At 48.1% G+C, this 22,736-nt stretch overlaps 1 protein-coding gene across 1 annotated transcript in view; it reads right to left on the bottom strand.

Moving 5' to 3' along the window:
- The window catches only part of LOC119919524 (calcium/calmodulin-dependent protein kinase type IV-like), a 67,026-nt gene extending 44,774 nt beyond the window's left edge, over positions 1–22,252 (bottom strand). Inside the window, exons 1-3 of the mRNA XM_038740001.1 lie at positions 22,035–22,252; positions 4,312–4,390; positions 1,985–2,047 (exon numbers count right to left, since the gene is read on the bottom strand). Of these exons, the coding sequence (XP_038595929.1) occupies positions 1,985–2,047; positions 4,312–4,390; positions 22,035–22,132 (240 nt within the window). The 5' untranslated portion in view covers positions 22,133–22,252. The remainder of the gene's footprint in view (positions 1–1,984; positions 2,048–4,311; positions 4,391–22,034) is intronic.
- Between the last annotated feature and the right edge of the window lie 484 nt (positions 22,253–22,736).

Below are 22,736 nucleotides of genomic sequence, written 5' to 3'. Positions count from 1 at the left end.
ACTCTCTCATCAGGGTTACCATAATGGAAAGGCCTAAGCTGAAGCGTCAAAGTTGATTCACCTGTGCTGGACAATAGCGGCATAGGAAGGAGTCAAAGGCAGATGATTAAGTGATCAAACAATAATAATATTTGATATGTCTCAAGCACTTACTATGAGCCAGGCACTGTACTAAATGCTGAGTTAGAACAGCTGATCAGACTGGACACAGTCCATGCCCCACATGGAGCTCACAGTCTTAATCCCCATTTTGCAGATGAGGTAAATGAAGCCCAGAGAAGTGAAATGACTTGCCCAGGTTCACACAGCAGACAAGTGGCAGAGTTGAGATTAGAAACCAGGTCCTCCTGATTCCCAGGCCCATGCTCTATCCAATAGAGCAAGGTACTGAATCCCCAGTTTACAGATGAGAAAACTGAGGCACAGAGAAGTGAAGTGACTTGCCCAAGGTCATCCAGAAGATAAGCAGTAGAGTCAGAATTAGAACTCAGGTTGCCTGACTGAGGTGGGGAGGTTCTGGGCTCTAGAGCCCCCACAAGCCGATCCACTGAGCCACCGCCACTTCCCAAGGTTGGACTGTCCCTGCCCAAGCAGAAGTGGGTCCAGCCCAGCTGGCTTGTCCTCTTGGCTGGCAGCAGTGATGTTGACAATGATGAGGCAGAGGAATGACAAATACTTTCTACCTTTTCCATTTGTCTTCCCCTCCTCTTCCCCCATCCTTTTCCCCACTTCCCATCATCACCCGAGTTCTCCTCTTTCTCTCCACCTCCATATTACATCTCCCCAGGCCTCTCAACTCTCTGTGAATCAAGCCTCACCGTGGCAGGAGAGTTTGCATATACTAATAAAGCCTAGAGCTACGCCATTGAGAGATACTCTCTCATCAGGGTTATCCATAATGGAAAGGTCTAAGCCGAAGCATAAAAGTTGATTCACCTGTGCTGGGCAGCATCAGTATGGGAAAGAGTCAAAGGCAGATGATCAAGAGATCAAAATGTTGATCAAAGACAACGGCAGAGCCTTAAGTTTTTACTGTGCAGAAGAAGGCAATGGTAAACCACTTCTGTATCTTTACCAAGAAAACTCCACGGAAAAAGAGCCATAAATTTGCTTATGAATTGGCAATGATTCGACGGCACCTAAGAAGAAGGATTCTCAAAGCCTTAATCCGGTTCTACTCCTGTCCCCAGCTCAGATCCCACCGCGTTTATAAGCCAGAGGGAGGTAAACAGCCCATGATGGGTCACTAGGGGGACGTCGAGGAGAAAGTGAAGGGTATTAGATGGTGCTGCTGTTGGAGACAGAATCCCGTGGGCCTGTCCCAAACTGTCTAGGCTTATCAATTTAGGGAAGTCAGGAGCTGAGCAATTAACCAGTGAACCTGAGCTGTATAGACAGCCAATCGAGATCAATTCAGGTCTCAGATCCCCTCATTTTCCTCCTTGTAGGCTGTTCACCTGAATGAACTGGGTCAATGTCTCAACCCATCCACTTGGGGTAGGGTCATATGAACCTGGGATTGATGGAACCAGAGCCTCTGTCCAGGGAGGAGCTATTTAAGGTTGGAGCTACCATACTAGCAAGGGGTTATGCTCTTCAAATTCCCTGCCAGCTGCCCACCCAATGGCCTCTGAGTGCCACATGGCCAGACATGCACTAGCTTGGCAAATTCCACTTCCAGGTGAAACCAGGGGGGACATGGCATGCCCCCCGATGTCCACCTCCCACCCTGCCTGTTGACAAGTAAAGTCTTGCCCTCCTCCTTCTCCTCTTGGTCACCATCTCCATCGTCCTCCTCCTCCCTCTTGCCCCTTTCTCCCGCCTCCCGCTCCTCCGAAATCTGGGACACGGGGATTTCGTGGGTGGGAGCCAGGGGTTGGTATAGGCTGGCGGAAGGATCCTTTTTTGAGGCAGCTTCAGGAATGCAAACACCATACTGAATCATCAGAAGTGCCAGGGGAAGGGGAGCACGGCTTCTACTTACAATATTTGGATGTGAGAGCCTCAGTAAAACTCCAATTTCGGTCCTTATGATCTTTTTGTCAATCTAAAAAAAAAAAGAGGATGACACAGAAAATCTTTTTCGTTTTCTGGATAGTTGAAGGGCATCAAGCCGCTGCTGCCCCAGGAAGATGAAATGGGAAAGATGATGAATGGACTCTGCCTTATCCCTCCTACTAGCAGGCTTGGAAAAGTTCCAGGATGCAAGGCCAATAAGTAGAATTTCCAGGGAATCAATCAATCAATTAATCACATTTATGGAGTGCTTACTGTGTGCAGAGCACTGTACTGAGAGCTTGGAGAAGGCAGAGTGCCCACCCCTGAGGCCGAGTAGATTGGAGCTCTGGGCCCGAGGAGACTTCACCCCTGCAGATGAGCACTGGGGGTGGGGAGACGGAAAGTGATTCATTCATTCATTCAATCGTATTTATTGAGCGCTTACTGTGTGCAGAGCACTGTACTAAGTGCTTGGGAAGTACAAGTTGGCAACATATAGAGATGGTCCCTACCCAACAGTGGGCTCACAGTCTAGTGATTCATTCCTACCCCACGGGCCTGGGTCCCTCTCCCTAGGAATAGCCCTGCAAGCCAGCAAGAGAGCCCGTTGCTCCCTACAATTCCTTCTGGAAAAGTACAAGCTTTTCCTTTAGACCACTGAGCAAATACTGTGTGACCTTGGGAAAGTTATTTAACTTCTCTGTGTATCAGTTTCCTCATACGAGGAAGGGAAATTCAGTACCTGTGAACCCCTGTGGGATAGGGACTGGGTCCACTCTGCTCATCTCATCTCTACTCCAGTGCTTGGCATATAGTAAGTGCTTAACCGATCCCACAGTTATCATGAAATGCTTCAAAAGTCTCTGGGGTGGTAGCCCAACTGCCTGGTTAGCCCGGCCTGGGGGCGCCAACTAAAATAGAGGGGTGCCTGCAGTGCCACACCTCATCTAGGAGGATCTCTCAACGTCTCTGACATTTTCATTCATTCGTAAGTTTGAATTTATTGAGTACCTACTGTGTGTGCAGTAATAGGCACTTGGGAGAGCACTGTACGCTACAACACAAGGGAAAGACCTGAGCCCTTCTCTCCCTTCCCAACATACTAACATGAATCAGATGTGCCTTTTTGACAGAGCAGACTGACTCGGCTGCCCCCGCCAACCTCCAACCCCACCCCACCCCAGCCTCTTCCTGTCCAGGACATGCTCTGCTGCTACCCATTGTAAACAACCAAAGGCAATCTTTGGGGGTGCATGGTGGGTCCCCAGTCAGCAGGACCCCCACAAACTGCCATTGATGGCTCCTGCTGGCTGATGACTCCTACTGGCCCTACGTGTTTATAAATGCTACAAGCCGCTTGTGGGTACAGGAGTCAATGTGCAAATGGGGCTGGGGGATGTACAGGGGTGTGTGTGTGTGTGTGTGTGTGTGTGTGCACACATGTGGATATGGCTGAGAGCACATGAATGTCTGTGTGCATGTGTGTGCATGTGTGTGTCTGCATGTGAAATATGTGAATGAGCCAAACAGGGAGCAGTGGGCAGAGTCTGCATGTGTGTGTGTGTGTGTGTGTGTGTGTGTGTGTGTGTGTGTGTGTGTGTGTGTGTGTGTGTGTGTGTGATAAAGTACTTGTTAATCATTACGAACTAGCAATTATTATTAATAATAATAATAATTATTATTATTATGGTATTTGTTAAGTGCTTACTATGTGCCAAGCACTATTCTAAGAGCTGGGGTAGATACAAGTTAGGTTGGACACTGTCCAGCTCATGCTCTTAATCCCCATTTTACAAATGAGGTAACTGAGGCCCAGAGAAGTGAAGTGACTTGCCCAAGGTCACACAGCAGACAGGTGGCAGAATCAGGATTAGAGTCATGACCTTCTGACTCCCAGGCCCTTGCTCTATCCACTAAGTCCCACTGCTTCTCTTAACAATTCTCTTAGTAATTGAGTGCCAGTCAGTCAATCAGAGCACTGTACTAAGCGCTTGGGAGAGTACACTATAATAATAAACAGTCACATTCCCTTCCCACAATGAGTTTACAATCTAGAGGGGGAGATAGACATTAATATAAATAAATTATAGACATGTACATAAGTGCTGTGGGGCTGGGAGGGGAGATGAATAAAGGGAGCAAGTCAGGGTGACGCAGAAGGGAGTGGGAGTAGGTACTGTGTGCTGGGGAGAGATGCATAGACATTGATTCCAGCTAGATCCCTGATCTAGCTGTGAGCCCCTAAAAGGGGAAGGGCAGGGGAAGGGGAGGGAAAGATTTCTGCTGAGGTTTGGGGATTTCTCGGCGACTTACTGTCTTCTTCAGGATCTTGGCAGCGTAGGGTTCCCGCGTCCCTTTGTCTTCACAGTAGAACACAACCGAGGTGGCACCCCTGGACCAGAAACATAAGAGACAAAAGGACAGTTTTTTTCCTTTCAGGAAACCCACACCTGCCTGAATGGCCGTGGGCCCTGCCAATCCAGGGCGAGGTACCCAGTCTGGCCAGTGGAACTGCTTAACAACTGCTTGACAGAGAAGCAGTGAGGTCTAATGGATAGAGTACCGTCCTGGGAGTCAGAAGGACCTGGGTTCTAGTCTCAGCTCCACCACTTGTTTGCTGAGTGACCTTGGATAAGTTGCTTCACTTCTCTGGGCCTCAGTTACCTCATCTGTAAAATGGGGATTACAACTGTGAGCCCCATGTGGGACAGGGACTGTGTCCAACCTGATTACCTTGTATCTATATACCCCGGCTCTTAGAACAGTGCCTGCCACATGGTAAGTGCTTAACAAATACCATTAAAAAAAAATCCTCAGTTGGTCAGCTAGCTCGGGTTCAGCTCCTTGAACTCCCTGTGAGGGAATGCTGCAGGGAGGGACTGAAGGAAAAGACAGGAGATGCACACACATTCTTCATTAATTCAATCATATTTATTGAGCGCTTACAGTGTGCAGAGCACTGTACTAAGTGCTTGGAAAGTACAATTCAGCAACAAATAGAAACAATCGCTACCCAATAGTGGGCTCACAATCTAGAAGGGGGGAGACAGACAACAAAACAAAACAAGTAGACAGGCAGGCAGGCACGCGCGCGCGCACACACACACACACACACACACACACACACACACACACACACACACACAGCCACTGTCCATGCCTGTCTGAGGGGGTAAAGCACTGGGCATCCCCAACATTTGACCTGCTGACCTGGCTCCACACCCTTCACTGGGCTTTCTGTTGCTCGATTGAGTGTTCAAGGTGGTAAAGATTAAGAAATGGCCCACGCTGGAAGATTCCAAGGACAGTCAGAGATGCAGAGAGCAATCTAAGGGATCAAAGCCAGCCAACACCTCAAAACAAAACTCCTCACCTTCCCACCCAAATCCTGTCCTCCCCCTGACTTTCCCATCACTGTAGACAGCAGCACCATCCTCCCTGTCTCACAGGACCATAACCTTGGCATTATCCTTGACTCATGTCTCTCATTCAACCCACACATTCAATCTGTCACCAAATCCTGTCTGTTCTACCTTCACAGCATCTCTAGAATCTAACCTTTCTTCTCCATCCAAACTGCTACCATGTTAATCTGAGCACTTATCCTGTTCCGCCTTGATTACTGCATCAGCCTCCTCACTGACCTTCCTGCCAACTGTCCCTCCACACCCCAGTCCATACTTCACTCTGCTGCCTGAATCATTTTTCTGAAAAACCTTTCAGTCCATATCTCCCCACTCCTCCAAAACCTCCAATCATTGCCCATCCACCTCTGCATTAAACAGAAACTCCTGAACATTGGGCATTAAAGCATTCACTCAGCTCTCCCCCTCCTACCTTACCTCACTGATCTCTTACTACAACCCAATCTGCACATTTCACTGTAACACCAACAACCTAATCTCTGTACCTCGATCTCATCTGTCGCACCACCGACCCCTTGCCCATTTTCTCCCGCTGGCCTGGAACTCCCTCCCTCTTCATATGTGGCAGACCACCACTCTCCCTCCGTTCAAAGCCCTCCGAAAATCACATCTCCTCCAAGAGGCCTTCCCAGACTAAATCCTTTATTTTCTCTATCTGCTCTCCCCTCTGTATTGACTACTAATTTGGCTGTTACCCCTTAAGCACCATGATATTCATCTCCTCCAGGAGGCCTTCCCTGATTAAGCCCTCCCTTTCCTCTTCTCCCACTCCCTTCTGCATCGCCCTGATTTGCTCCTTTTGTTCTTCCCCATTCCCAGCCCCAAAGCACTTATGTATATGTCTGTAATTTTTTTTTCATATTAATGTCTGTCTTCCCACCTCTAGACTGTAAGCTCATTGTGGACAGGGAATGTGTCTGTTTATTATCTTATTGTTCTCTCCCAAGAGCTTAGTACAGTGCTCTGCACAGAGTAAGTGCTCTATAAATACGATTAAATGAATGAACGACAAAGAAACAAGGTCTGGAGGAGAGAGTTTGAGCTGGAGAATGGATAAAGGGGCAGGAAAAAGAAGTCACAGTTTTCTGTTTGGACCCTTTCCTTGCTTGGAAAAGTGAGAAAAACAATTTAAAGGCTCCATTCTGCAGCCCCCACAGGGAGAGGGGAAAAGACCAGGGCCCAGAATAAACTCCCCTGTTCTGCATCCACTTAATGAGCTTCCAGGGGATATGAGCATAAAGTTTCTGACAAGCTCACTCTGCTTCCCTGGAGGCCTGTGCCCAGAGAACTGCAGAAACCAAGTCTTTGCTTCCCCTGCCTTTCATACATAGTTGGCCAGACCTCAAGGGAATTGCATCGCTTTATGTCCGATCTGAAGGCTCAATCAATTGATCCATCAATCGATGTTATTTATTGAGCATTTGCTTTCCTTTTTTATGGTATTTGTTAAGTGCTCACTATGTGCCAGGCACTGTACTAAGCCCTGGAGTAGATACTACAAGCTAATCAGGTTGGACACAGTCCCTGTCCCAGAAGGACCTCACAATCTTAATCTTAATCCCCATTTTACAGATGAGGTAGCTGAGACACAGAGAAGTGAAGTGACTTGCCCAAGATCACACAGCAGACCAGTGGCAGAGCCGGGATTGGAACCCAGTTCCTTCTGACTCCCAGGCCTGTGCTCTATCCACTTGGCCATACTGCTTACTTTGTGCAGAGTACTCTCCTAAGCACTTGGGAGAGTCCAATACAATAGAGTTATTAGACATGCTTCTTGCCCACAGGGAGCTTACAGTATAGAGGGGGCGGCAGACATTAAAATAAATTATGGATATTTACATAAGTGCAATGGGGCTGAAGGTTCGGGTGCAGAGTGAATATCAAGTGCTTCAAGAGTACAAATCCAAATGCAGAGGCAGCGCAGAGGGGAAAAGGATTAGGAGAAATGAAGGCTAAGTTGGGGAAGTCCTCTTGGAGGAGATGTGATTTTAATAAGGCTTTGAAGGTGGGGAGAGTAATCGTCTTTCAGATATGAAGATGGAGATGGAGGATGTGGGCGAGGGGTCGGCGTTGAGATAGACGAGATCGAGGTGCAGTGAGTAGGCTGGCATTAGAGGAGCAAACTTTGCGGGCTGGGTTGTAGTAAGAAATCAGTGAGGTAAGGTAGGAGGGGGCGTACTGATTGAATGCTTTAAAGCCGATGGTGAGGAGTTTCTGTTTGATGCGGAGGTGGATGAACGATCACTGAAGGTCCTTGAGGAGCGGGGAAACATGGATTGAACGTTTTTAATTAAAATGATCTGGGTAGCAGAGTAAAGTAAGGACTACAGTGGGGCGAGACAGGAGGCAGGGCTGCCAGCAAGGAGGCCGACGCAGTCAGTAGGCAAGACACAGGATGGTAGTAGTCAAGGGGTAGGGTAAGTGCTTGGATCAACATGGTAATAATAATAATAATGGCATTTATTAAGCGCTTACTATGTACAAAGCACTGTTCTAAGCGCTGGGGAGGTTACAAGGTGATCAGGTTGTCCCACATGGGGCTCACAGTCTTAATCCCCATTTTACAGATGAGGGAACTGAGGCACAGAGAAGTGAAGTGACTTGTCCAAAGTCACACAGCTAACAAGTGGCAGAGCTGGGATTTGAACCTATGACCTCTGACTCCAAAGCCCGGGCTCTTTCCACTGAGCCAAGTAGCGGTTTGGATGGAGAGAAGAAGGCGGAGTTTGGTTATGTTGTGAAAGTAAAACCAACAGGATTTGGTGATGGACTGAATAAGTGGGTTGAATGAGAAAGATGAGTCCGAGGATAATGTCAAGGCTTGTGAGACTGGGAGGGTATTGGTGGTGACAACAATGATGGGAAAGACCAGGGAGGACAGATTTTGGGTGGGAAGATAAGGAGTTCTGTTTTGGACATGTTTAATTGGAGGTGTTGGGACATCCAGGTAGTGATGTCCTGAAGGCAGGAAAAAAAATCAATCTAATCCTGGCTCTGTCACTTATCTGCTGTATGACCTTGGGCAAATCATTTAACTTCTCTATGCCTTAGTTACCTCATCTGTAAAATGGGGATAAAGGCTGTAAGCCCTATGTGGGGCAAGGACTTTGTCCAATCCTCCGCCTGGCACATAGTAAATGTTTAACAAATACCATAAAACAAAACAAACCAAAAAAAAATCAACCAATCAATGATATTTTTCTTCTATTCTCTGCTGGGAAGGTCTGAGGGGGCCCAGGAAAGATGTAGCAGACTGCTCCAGACAGGAGCTCAGGCCCACACAGAGGTAGAGCCGGCTTTTCTGTCCAGTCAGTTTACCCCAATGCTCTTTCTTTAGACACTGCATCCTCTGATGCCACTCTCCCTCCTCTGCTGTCCTGAAAACCTTGTGTTTTGGATCCACATGTCTGTCCTCCCTCCATCCCTACCCTTGCTCCTAGAACAGAAAATATCCCGTCTCTCCATTAGAGTGTCAGCATTTCAAGGGCAGGGACTATGTGTGTGTGTTTTACCTCTCCCATCGGACTGTCAACTCCTCAAGGGCTCCTTCCTCTATCCCTCCACCAGAGCCCACAGCCTATTATTCTCTTTGTGTGCGTATGTGTGTTTCATCCCCATTAGAAGCACTGGGGTGGATACAGTGTCTGGCACACAATAAGTGCTTAATACTATTATTATTATTATTATTGCTATTATTATTATTAAGTCTCCATCTACCAAACCAGACCACAACTCCCAAATGGCCTACAGCCCATGATGAGAACCATCTTTGCCACACCCGTGGCCTAGCCTCACACATCAACTCTAAGGAGTGTTACCTAGTGGAAAGAGCACAGGATTGGGAGTCAGGAGAATTGGGTTCTAATCCCTGATCTGCCCAATGATCATAATAACAATAATAATATTTGTTAAGCACTTACTATGTGTCAAGCACTGTACTAAATGCTGGGGTAGATACAAGATCACTGGGTCAAACTCAGTCCCTGTCTCGTATCAGGCTCACAATCTGAAAGGGAGGGTGATTGAGTATTTTATCCCCATTTTACAGATTAGGAAACCAAGGCAAAGAGAAGTGAAATAACTTGCCCAAGGTTACACAGCAGGCAAGTGTCAGAGCCAGGATTAAAACCACTTACCTGTTGGGTGACCTTGGGCAAGTCACTTAACCAGCATGGCCTAGTGGATAGAGCACAGGTCTGGGAATCAGAAGGCCCTGGGTTCTAATCCTGCTCCACCACTTGTCTGCGGTGTGACCTTGGGCAAGTCATTTTACTTCTCTGTGCCTTAGTTACCTCATCGGTAAAAATGGAGATTAAGACTGTGAACCCCTTGTGGGAAGATGACTGTGTCTAGCCTGATTAGCCATCTGGCACATAGTAAGTGCTTAACAGATAGCATAAAAAAGCCTTATTCAAACCAACCAAAAAAAACCCCTCTGGGCCTTAGTTTCCTCATCAGTAAAATGGGGATTCAATACCTGGTCCTCCTCCCTTCTAGACCATGCACCCCAGGGACTGTGCCTGATCTGATTGCATTGTTTCTTTCCTAGTGCTTGACACATAATAAGCACTTAAACACCACAATTGTTATTCTTTGTATTATAACTACTATTATTAGTAATAATCATAATAATATTTAAGGCACCCGATCACCTTGCCCCCTCCTACCTTACCTCACTGATTTCCTACTAAAACCCAGTCCACATGCTTTGCTCCTCTAATGCTAACCTATCCACTATACTTACTCACTACTCACTATACTATATAGAGAAGCGGTGTGGCTCAGTGGAAAGAGCTCGGGCTTTGGAGTCAGAGGACATGGGTTCAAATCCCAACTCTGCCAATTGTCAGCTGTGTGACTTTGGGCAAGTCACTTCACTTCTCTGGGCCTCAGTTCCCTCATCTGCAAAATGGGGATTAAGACTGTGAGCCCCATGTGGGACAACCTGATCACCTTGTATCCCCCCAGCACTTAGAACAGTGCTTTGCACATAGTAAGTGCTTAACAAATACCATTATTATTATTATTATTATTATTATACTTCGATTCTGTGTATCTCACCACTGAGCCCTTGTCCACATTTTGCCTCTGGCCTGGATCTCCCTCTCTTCTCATATCTGGCAGACGATCACTCTCCCCACCTTCAAAGCCTTATTAAAAACATCTCTTCCAAGAGGCCTACCCCAACTACGGCTTCATTTATTCTTGTTCCACTCCGTTGCACTAGAACGTGCACCCCTTATTCACCCCACCCTCAGCCCTGTAGCACTTATGTACATATCCATAATTTAATTAATTTTTTATAATAATGTCTGTCTCTCCCTCTAGACTATAAGCTCATTGTGGGCAGGGAACTAACTAACTCTATTGTACACTCCCAAAGGCTCAGTACAGTGCTCTGCACACAGTAAGCTCTCAATATATCTGATTGACTGATAATATAATATGACAATACCATTAATAATAATTGTATGGCCCAATAAGGTCATGAGAAACCAGACTTGAGGGAGCAACAGAGGTGAGGGGAGAGAGAAACACCAAATTTGAACTGAGAGATGCTGAGGTTTCCTGGAGCTCAGGCCCCCACCAGACCAGTTTCCAGGCTGTGAGGGCCAGGAGATGCAGCCCGATTTGAAAAACAATCAACGAGGAAAATTGCCTTTCTGGTGACGAATGAAGCTGGTGGGGGGCAGGGGGGAGTAAGAGGGAGAAATTATCCACAGGAGCCACTGAAGAGCGACAGCAGGCAGAGCTTCCCGCAGAAGCACCCGGAGACCACTTAGTTTCTGATCTTGGTAATAATGTTTTCTAGCCAGTGGACGGTGAAATCAAATCTCGCTCTGCCTCTCAGCCTGCCGCTCCCAACTCCCCACTTCTACCCATCCCTCCCCTCCAACCCCCAGCACGATTGTTTTTAGCAACCCAAATCCCACTGAGTAATCTGACACTTTTTTTGTTGTTGTTTTAAAAAGTCTGGTGTTCACCCAGAGACCCTCTGAAATCCCCTGGAAGGGACACCTGTAGGGCCCTCCTCACCCACAACCGGTCAGTTGTGGGGTTCTAGGTGGGTCCCTGACTCTCTCTGAACCTCAGTTTCTCTATCTGTCAAATGGGAAGGGTCTCTACCGCCATCCCCTCAGCCTGCAGAGCTGTGGTGCAAACCGACGAGAGGTGTTAAGGGTAGCTGTGCTTTGAGATAACTGAGAGAAAGGCCCTTATCTTGCCTTTATTCTTTATTTCTGTTTCCCAGGCTGAGCCGGCCTTGTCCAATTATAACCATCTGGGTATTGACCAGACATGTTACGGTTGCCTGTGGTGAAGAGGAAAAAACCAATAAACAATACAGTACATGACTTGGTAGAGGGCCTTTTCTTTTCCCACAGGTTTTATTCCCACCTCCATCCTCTCATTTTAACCTCATGACAACCCCATGAGGTGGGGCGAGGCAGGGATTATCATCCCCATTTTACAGATGAGAAAATTGAAGGCCAGAGCAGTTGAGTGGTTGGCCTGAGGTTTCACCCAGCAGGCTGGTGGCCGAGCTGGGATTAGAACCCAGATGGGCGAATTCCCAGAACCGACCCATGCTCTCTCCACTAGATTGGGCTGCAAACATTTCCCAGTCATGGCCCAGGCCTCTCCTCAATCCCACCTTTGGCTCTGGGGACCTGAACCATTTCCCAAGCACATGAGGCCCCACTCCTGGCCTCCGAGATGATGGTCAGCTTTCCTTGGACAAACCGTATATCAATCCATCAATCAATGGTATTTATTGAGAAGCAGCGTGGCTCAGTGTAAAGAGCTCGGGCTTTGGAGTCAGAGGTCATGGGTTCAAATCCCTGCTCCGCCAATTGTCAGCTGTGTCACTTTGGGCAAGTCACTTCATTTCTCTGTGCCTCAGTTCCCTCATCTGTAAAATGGGGATTAAGACTGTGAGCCCCACGTGGGACAACCTGATCACCTTGTATCCCCCAGTGCTTAGAACAGTGCTTTGCACATAGTAAGTGCTTAACAAATACCATCATTATTATTATTATTATTGAGCACATACCGTGTGCAGAATGCTGTACTATGCACTTGGGAAAGTGCAGTACAACATAGTCCACAGCAAGCTTACAGTCTCCCAGTCCATGGAATCTGTTCCACAAATAACCCTTTGACAGGTCCCCCAGGCTCAGGTGAGGCAGGTGGAATTTGGGGAGGGGCGGGGGAACTGCAGGAGGCAAGGTCCATCCAAGCGGGAAGATGACCGTCTTCAAGGAGGAACCCAAAGTGTGGCTCAGTGGAAAGAGCACAGGCTTTGGAATCAGAGGTCATGGGTTCAAATCCCGGCTCCGCCAATTATCAGCTGTGTGACTTTGGGCAAGTCACTTCACTTCTCTGTGCCTCAGTTCCCTCATCTGTAAAATGGGGATTAAGACTGTGAGCCCCACGTTGGACAACCTGATCACCTTGTATCCCCCAGCGCTTAGAACAGTGCTTTGCACATAGTAAGTGCTTAACAAATACCATTATTATTATTATTATTATTATCTCATTTTTCTAAAAAGTCATTCAGCGCATGTCTCTCAAAAACCTCCAATAGTTGCTCATCCATCCATCACCATATCAAGCAGAAACTCCTCACCATTGGCTGTAAGGCAGTCAATCAGCTCTCTCCATCCCATCTATCCTCATTCCTCTCCCACTGCAACCCAGCCCGCACCCTTCATTCCTCCAACACCAACCTACTCACTGCTCCTCCATCTTGTCTCTCTCACCACAGGCACCTTGCTCACCTCCTCCCTCCAGCCTGCAGCTCCCTCCTGCTTCATATCCAACAGAGGATCGCTCTCCCCATCTCCAAAGTCCTACTAAAATCACATCTCCTACAGGACGTCTTCCCTGACTAACCTCTAACAAAGCCACAGCTTTGGGTGATTGCTGTCTGGCAGTTCTTGGTATTGTGAGTGCCATGCTGTGTGGGAAAAACCTCAGGCCTGGGAGTCAGAGGACCTGAGTTCTAATCTTGACTCTGTCACATGTCTAATGTGTGACCTTGGACAAGTCACTTAACTTCTCTATGCCTCAGTCACCTCAACAGTAAAATGGGAATTAAAACTGGGAGCCCCATGTGGGACAGGGACTGTGTCCAGCCCAATTTGCTTGTATCTACCTCAGCGCTTAGTCCAGTGCTCGGCACATAGTAAGTGCTTAACAAATACCACCATTATTATTATCATTATTATTATTACTTAACCTCTCTGTGTCTCAGTTACCCCATCTGAAAAAGGGGGATTAAATCCTACTCCCTTCTACTTAGACTGTGAGCCCCATGTGGGACATGGACTGAGTCCAACCTGATTAACTTGTATCTACTCCAGCTCTTAGAACAGTGTTTGGCACATAGTAAGCACTTAACAAATACCATAATATACACTGTATACAAGAAGGGTCAGTTTTCCCATCAGCCCTTATTTCCCTCCCACCTACGTAAGCACTCTTTGCTCCGCCCAAGCAAATGAATGTCTCTCTCCCCCTCTAGACCCTGCTCATTATGGGCAGGGAATGTGTCTGCTAATTCTGCTGTATTTTACACTCCCAAGCGTTTAGTACAGTGCTCTGCACATAGTAAGCACTTAATAAATACAATTGATTGATTGATTGATCCTTCACTCTTGACACTGCCACCTCTGACCCATTGCTCCAGCCTTTTCTCTTCCTCAGATTCGAATGCCCCATCCCAAAAGAAAGCTGTTAAGACTTTGCTGAAGATGGGGCCAGACTCAACACAGATCATGGCCTAGTGGATAGAGCACAGGCCTGGAAGTCAGAAGGTCATGGGTTCTAATCCCAGCTCCACCATTTATTTGCTGTGTGACCTTGGGCAAGTCACTTCACGTGCCTCAGTTCCTTCATCTGTAAAATGCGGATTGAATAACTATGGTACTTGTTAAGTGCTTACTATGTGCCAAGCACTGTTCAAACCACTGAGGTAGATACAAGTAAGTCAGGTTGGACACAGTCACTGTCCCACATAGGGCTCACAGTCTTTATGCCCCATTTTACAGAAGAGGTAACTGAGGCCCAGAGAAGTGAAGTGACTTGCCCAAGGTCACACAGCAGAGATGTGGTGGAGCTGTGATTAGAACCCATGACTTTCTGACTCCCAGGCCAGTGCTCTATGTGAACCCCACGTGGGAGAGGGACTGTGTCCAACCTGATTTGCCTGTATGCACCCTAGTGCTTAGTACAGTGCCTAGCACATAGTAAATGCTTAACAAATACCACAATTATTATTATTATTATTATCATCACAGACAACATTGCCTGAGGAGATGGTGAACGTGGCAGGATTCTCCAAAACACACCTTGTATTAGTGAAAATGAGGCCTTAGAAAGCCTAGGAAATACGCTCAGCCCTGGCACTGGTCTCGACTCCTGAGAAAGTCACCACAGAAGTCAGAATTGTGAAAAATGACCACGCGCCTGGACGTGGTGGGAGACCGGGAAGCATGGAGGGGACACCCTGCTTCAGCACTAACACAAGCTTTTCCTCAACAGAGAAGCAGTGTGGCTTAGTGGAAGGCGCACGGTCTTGGGAGTCAGAGGATGTGGGTTCTAATCCCGGCTCTGCAACTTGTCTGCTGTGTGACCTTGGGCAAGCCACTTAACTTCTCGGTGCCTCAGTTACCCCATCTGTAAAACAGACATTAAGATTGTGAGCCTCAAGTGGGAAAACCTGATTACCTTGTAACTACCACAGTGTTTGGCATATAGTAAGTGCTTAACAAATACCATAATAATAATTATTATTATTATTATTAGTCTAATGCTGGCTCCACCACTTGCCTGCTGTGACTTTTGGGACAAGTCACTTTGCTTCTTGGTGCCTCAATTTTCTCATCCATAAAAATGGGGAGAAGGTACTTGTCCTCCCTCCCCCTTAGACTGTGGACTGGGTCTAATCTGCTTATGTTGACTCTATCCCAGTGTTTAGTACAGTGTTTGGCACATAGTATGTGTTTAACAAATATCACAATTATGGTGATGACAACTAGTATCATTAATATGGAACACTGAGATGAAGCCACAGAATCTCAAGATCAATGTCACCTGGTCATCGCTGTGGGTGGGGAATGTGCCTACCGGCTCTGTTATATTGTACTCTCCCAAGTGCTTAATGCAGTGCTCTGCACACAGTAAGTGCTCGATAAATACCATGCACTGATTGATTGGTGTACTGATCTTACTGCTCTCTTTTCCCTGGCCCGAGTCCTTCTGGAGTAGCTATTTAAGGTTAGCATTGACGGCACACTCTCCAAATCCCCAAATGGCTTCAGACCCCAATATTGTGCATCAGGGAGCCGCACTGAAACCCCTATAAAGTTTCCAGAGACCTTTACAAAAACATTTGACACTATCAGTAGATCTGATAGTAGATCCCCTTCTATGTGAACCCATTGTTGGGTAGGGACTGTCTCTATATGTTGCCAAATTGTACTTTCCAAGGGCTTAGTACAGTGCTCTGCACCCAGTAAGCGCTCAATAAATATGATTGAATCTCTATTTATTTATTTATTTATTTTACTTGTACATATCTATTCTATTTATTTTATTTTGTTAGTATGTTTGGTTTTGTTCTCTGTCTCCCCCTTTTAGACTGTGAGCCCACTGCTGGGTAGGGACTGTCTCTATATGTTACCAACCTGTACTTCCCAAGCGTTTAGTACAGTGCTCTGCACACAGTAAGCGCTCAATAAATACGATTGATGATGATGATGATGAATCTGGACTCTGGAAATTGGTTAATTCATTCATTCATTCAATCGCATATATTGAGCACTTACTGTGTGCAGAGCACTGTACTAAGCGCTTGGGAAGTACAAGTTGGCAACATATAGAGATGGTCCCTACCCAACAGTGGGCTCACAGTCTAGAAGGGGGAGACAGAGAACAAAATAAAACATATTAACAAAATAAAATAAATAGAATAAATATGTACAAATAAAATAAATAGAGTAATAAATACGTACAAACATATATACAGGTGCTGTGGGGAGGGGAAGGAGGTAAGGCGGGGGAATGGGGAGGGGGAGGAGGGGGAGAGGAAGGAGGGGGCTCAGTCTGGGAAGGCCTCCTGGAGGAGGTGAGCTCTCAGTAGGGCCTTGAAGGGAAGAAGAGAGCTAGCTTGGCGGATGTGCAGAGGGAGGGCATTCCAGGCCAGGGGGAGGACGTGGGCTGGGGGTCGACGGCGGGACAGGTGAGAACAAGGCACGGTAAGGAGATTAGCAGCAGAGGAGCGGAGGGTGCGGGCTGGGCTGTAGAAGGAGAGAAGGGAGGTGAGGTAGGAGGGGGCGAGGTGATGGAGAGCCTTGAAGCCGAGGGTGAGGAGTTTCTGCCTGATGCATAGGTTGATTGGTAGCCACTGGAGGTTTTTGAGGAGGGGAGTAACATGCCCAAAGCATTTCTAGATAAAGACAATCTGGGCAGTGGCGTGAAGTATGGTTTATAAATTTGACTGCCCCGAGAAGTTAACTTAAGATTCTGAGACTGCTTCACGGCCACATGACTGGTCATGTCAGAGCAGGGGGTTCCCTGCTTCAGCGATTCCCTGTCGCCGACGGGAAGAAATAGGGTGGGTGTGGAAGGCTCGCCCCGATCAATTTGGTCTCCACAGCCACACCGGAGGATGCCGCAGGGGACCTGGAAGCTAGAGTGGAAATATGCTCTCTGTCCTTGAAGAAATACTTCAGACTCAACGGGCTTCTAGCATCGTCGAGAGTCTCAGAGGTGGTCATTCAAGAGTTGCTGGGAGCGGGTGATTGTACCCTGGAGGCCCGCAGCCAATTAGACTTGCAGAGGACTGTAAACTGCTTTGTAGAGTTGTCCCAGAGCTGGGGACTGATCAACCGTGGATCTGAAGAAAACTGAGGTCGGGTTTCTGACGTGGGCACTGGGGAAGCCCTGCCAGCAACCAAGAGGTCTTTGTGGGCCACATAGAGCTGAATGCCATAGCTGGATTCGGTCACCTAGGCGGCCCACTGGCCGATGATGCAACGATGGACAAAGAAGCAGCTTGGCCTAGGCCTGGGAGTCAGAGGGCCTGATTTATAATCCTGGCTCCATCACTCATCTGCTGTGTGACCTCGGGCAAGTCGCTTCACTTCTCTGGGCCTCAGTTCCCTCATCTGCACAATGGGGATGAAAATTACGAGCCCTTTGTGCGAGAGGGACCGGACAATCTGATTATCTTGTATTTCCCCCAGCGCTTAGTAAAGTGCCTTGCACATAGTAAGTGCTTAGTAAATACCACTATGATTATTATTAAAATAAAAATCATATCAAGGAGGCCATTCCACCTATGGGAGACTGACAGATTGAGTGTACCAGCAGCATGAGGCTTCAGGCCAAGACACCACAGCCAATCAACTCCTTCAACAGTTCCAACAGTGGCACTTACGGGCCGTTCTCAAAATCAAGGGGCAAGACGGGATCACAGACAAGTAAGTCTTGGAACCAAGTCAGCCTATGAGCACTGAAACAAGCCTCCCCTCCACACAGCTGCACTTGCGTGAACCATTTAGGGAGAATGGATGTCAGGCATTCACCTTAAACAGTTGGAATGCAGTGATCTAAATCCATCACTCAATGGTATTTACTAATACTAATGATGGTATTTGTTAAGCGCTTACTATGTGCCAAGCACTGTTCTAAGCACTAGGGTACAAACAAGGTAATCAGATTGTCCCAGGTGGCGCTCAGTCTTAATCCCCATTTTACAGATGAGGTAACTGAGGCACAGAGAATGTCATGACCAACGTCACACAGCTGCTAAGTGGCGGATCCAGGATTAGAACCCATGACCTCTGACTCTCAAGCCCGTGCTCTTTCTATTAAGCCACAAATGCTTACTTTGTGCCGAGCACTGTACTAAGCACTTGTGAAAGAACAATACAGTCGAGTATTGGAGAAACATTCCCTGCTCACAAGGTGCTTACAGTCTAGAGGAAGCAAGGGCGAGAGGGAGAAATGCTCTGACAACAAAGTAATGCGCCTCAGTGTGGCATTTCAGATGAAAACTCGGAGACAACTGCAGGAGACAAACCAGTGTGACACATTGCAATCCAGAAAGGAGTGGTTCTTTTCTAGAAAAAGTTTAGTTTGGATTGTGACAGAGACACAAAGGCAAAACACAACAGCTCAACAAAAGATAGTCATCGCATGTGCAAAGGTTGGATAGGACTGAAGGTTTCATATTAGCTTCTTCAGACACCCATCTACTCAAAAGTATAATTTACTTGTGCACTGGGGTCTGTACTATTTAAGCACTTGATATTCACTCCCACCCCCAGCCCCACAGCACTTACCCCTTTTTCCTCTCCTCTTCCCCATCCCCCCCCGCCCTACCTTCTTCCCCTCCCCACAGCACTTGTATATATTTGTACAGATTTATTACTCTATTTATTTTACTTGTACATATTTACTACTCTATTTATTTTGTTAATGATGTGCATATAGCTATAATTCTATTTATTCTGATGGTTTTGACACCTGTCTACATGTTTTGTTTTGTTGTCTGTCTCCCCTTTCTAGACCGTGAGCCCGTTGTTGGGTAGGGACCGTCTCTATGTGTTGCCAACTTGTACTTCCCAAGCGCTTAGTACAGTGCTCTGCACACAGTAAGTGCTCAATAAATACGATTGAATGAATGAAACAGATCCCTATGCTCTCCTACTTTCCCTATCTGTAATTTATTTTAATGTCTGCCTCACACTCAAACTGCAGGTTACTTGTGGGCAGGGATCATGTCTACCAACTCTACTGTACTGTACTCTTCTAGGTGCTTAGTACAGTGCCCTGCATACAATACAGAGAAGCAGCATGATCTAGTGGAGAGAGCACGGGTCTGGGAGTCAGAAGGACCGGAGTTCTAATCTCAGTTTTGCCAATTGCTTGCTGGGTGACCAGGGGCAAGTCATTTCACTTCTCTATGCCTCAGTTTCCACAACTGTTCTCCTTCCTACTTATGACTGTGAGCCTCATGTGGGACAGGGAATATGTCTGGCCTAATTAACTTGTACCTGCCCCAGTGCTTAGAACAGTGTTTGACCCATAGTAAGCACCTAACAAATACCGTAAAATAAATAAATACCATTGATTGATTTACCACGAGTGACATCATCTTTGACCATGAAGGACAATTATATAGCAGACCCGCCACCCCCCGTAACACTCAACTTCCGCAAACCATTTTCCTTCCTTCTGCTAAATCCCTCCTAAGTAAAAATAATAATTATGGTATTTCTTAGGGATGCAGCATGGCTCAGTGGAAAGAGCACGGGCTTGGGAGTCAGAGGTCATGGGTTCTAATCCTGGCTCCACCACTAGTCAACTGTGTGACTTGGGGCAAGTCACTTAACTTTTCTGTGCCTCAGTTACCTCATCTGTAAAATGGGGATGAAGACTGTGAGCCCCACGTGGGACATCCTGATCACCTTGTATCCTCCCCAGTGCTTAGAACAGTGCTTTGCACATAGTAAGCACTTAATAAATGCCATCATCATCATCATTATTATTATTAAGCACTTACTATGTGCCAGGCACTATACTAAGCACTAGGTTGGATACAAGCAAATCAGGTTGGACACAGTCCCTGCTCCACATAAGGCTCACAGTCTTAATCCCCAATTTACAGATGCGGTAACTGAGGCACAGAGAGGTGAAGTGACTTCCCCAAGGCTACACAGTAAACAAGTGGCAGAGGCAGGATTAGAATCCATGACCTTCTGACTCCCAGGCCTGTGTTCTATCCAGAACGCCCATGCCCTGACTGATAACCCAAATTAAGCCACCCCATCATCCACTAGTGTATTCTTCTGTTTATTTGTTATTGATTTATACATTCCCTCATGCCTGTTATCTGTATGTAGTCTCTATTAAGTACTGTATAGTTGCCAACTATTGGTTAATTAAAATAATTGTGGTATTTGCAAGCACTGCTCTAAACTCTGGGGTAGATATAAGATAACCAGGTTGGACATAGTCCCAGTCCCTCATGGGGCTCACAGTTGGGGGCTCTGATCCAAGTGGGTAGGGGCTGGGCATCTCCTCCTATTTCCTACAGAAGCTGTTTGGAAGCAGAGATGCTGCCTGTGGCAGAGAGATCAGGGAGCAGGAGTGGTAGGGGAGATTCTGGAGGGAAAGGTACCAGAGCTGGGGGTGCTAAGGAAGTCTGTCAGACCCTGGTGTGTGTGTGTTGGGGGGAGGGGGGATAAAAGGGGCATAAGGGGAAGGAGAAAAAAAGGAGAGGCCCAGAAACTGTCTGTGGCAAAAGGTGTGTGGGGTGGGGGGGAAGGGGGGTGTTCTGGCCCCAGAGCACTTAGTACAGTGCTTGTCACATAAAAAGTGCTTAACAAATACCATTTTATTATATAAACTAATCGCTTCCCCTTCCTCTTTCACAGCAGCTCAGGGCAGTGACCCCCATCCTCATCCCCCAACCCAGGTTGTGATACTCAGTTCAGGGGTCAGCGGGGGGCCAGACTGGTTCATTCATTTATTCAATCGTATTTATTGAGTGCTTACTGTGTGCAGAGCACTGTACTAAGCACTTGGGAAGTGCAAGTCGGCAACATATACAGTCCCTACCCAACAACGGGCTCACAGTCTAGAAGGGGGAGACAGACAACAAAACATGTAGGCAGGTGTCAAAACCGTCAGAATAAATAGAATTATAGCTATATGCACATCATTAACAAGAGCCCAGTTAGGGCTGAAGACAGGTGTGGGATGGACCTTTCTCTTTATGTCTCTGTGTCTCTGTCTCGCTCCCTCCCCCTCCTGGGCCCAATCTCCCCGCCAACAAGAACAAGAAATAGAGACACGTGCCCCAGGACGGCCTACCCAGGTCCACCTAAACAAGCCTTTAGTTAGGCACTTAGACTCGGCCTTAGACTCCCAGACCGGTTCTCCAGCCCTGGCTCCACGCCGTGACCTGAGCTCCAAGGTCGGGGTCGCCTCCCCCGCCCACCCCGCTCCCAGCTCTCCCTCTTGCTTTGCTAGTCCTGTTCTTCTCCCAGACCAGGAAGATCAGGGAAAGAGGACCACTGTGCCACCTTGGTCCTTCCCTCCTCCCAAACCCATTCCTGGGGACAGTCAGGATTTCGGGGGAGGGGGTTGCCGGTCCAGATGGCCCTTGGGGGGCGAAGAGACTGAGGTACCCAATGCTAGAAGCAGAGCAGTGCATGCTCTCTGCCTTTGCTTATAGGGCATCTGAAGAGGGGAGGAGGGGAAGGGGGAAATCATCTTTTTTTTCCAAATCCGGTTTCTAATCCCCGCCCCTCCCCATGACAGTGGCTAGCAAAACCTGGCCTCTTAGATTAAAATTTCCACCCCCCCCCCCCCCATATCCCCCTTCCCACTGCACTCTCCTCCCACGCCCACGGCTAGAACTGACAGGGAACATAACTCAGCTTCAGCAGAGGGCTGGAACCCAACCTAGTCAGAGAGAAATCAGCCTTTTTGCGGCGGCTCTCCAACCACCCCTCTACCCCTCTCTCCTTCTTCCCCTTAGAGCCCGTCCCCCCCCCCCTCCCCCTTAAATCCCCGCTCTCCCCACCGGCCGCGTACCTGCCCAGCTCCCGGCCCACGGTGTAGAAATCGCGCAGGGCGGTGTCCCGGTGGGAGCCGTCAATCCAGTACTCGGCGCCGGGGGCGGAGGTGGGCATCCTGGGTCCTGGGGCGGGGGTTCTCCCCAGTTCCCCTCCCCCAACAGCCCCCTTACTCGGGGCTCCGAATCCGCCGTCTGGATCGGGAGAGAGAAGGGCGGGGAGCGGGGACAGACAGAGCGAGTGAGCCAGGCTGGGTCCCTCCGTCTCCTGCCTGCAAGTCACACCGACCGGGGGCGGGGTGGGGGGGCAAGGGGAAGGAGGAGGGGAAGCAACGGTGCCCTCAGGAGCACCCCCCCCCCCCATCCACCCTGCATTGCTTACAACCCAGGGAAGGGGTCTGCAGATGATCTGAGTGCTCGCCCCCCCGCCACGCCCTTTCCAGCCCCCCCCCGCCCAACCTGAGTCAGATCCCTACTTTCCTCCGGCCTATCTCCCGGAATTCCCACGGGCGCCCTCCCCACCCCATTTCTAGGCGCCCCCGCCCCCGCCTCCACTTTTTCGGCCCGACAGCTGCAATCTCTTATCTTTCTTATCTTTCTCACCCCTTCCCGTGACCTTTCCGAGAAAGTCCAGACCCTCGCCGAGCCCCCCTCCTCCCTCGCCGCCGGTTGCCTCACCCCACCTAGCGGGGACAGGGAATGGAAAATCGGGGGAGCGGGAT

This window comes from Tachyglossus aculeatus, chromosome X1, assembly GCF_015852505.1.
Source record: "Tachyglossus aculeatus isolate mTacAcu1 chromosome X1, mTacAcu1.pri, whole genome shotgun sequence".
NCBI classification, from domain to species: domain Eukaryota; kingdom Metazoa; phylum Chordata; class Mammalia; order Monotremata; family Tachyglossidae; genus Tachyglossus; species Tachyglossus aculeatus.
The sequence above is the reverse complement of the archived record's forward strand: the minus strand, read 5'-3'. Positions and strand labels throughout refer to the sequence as shown.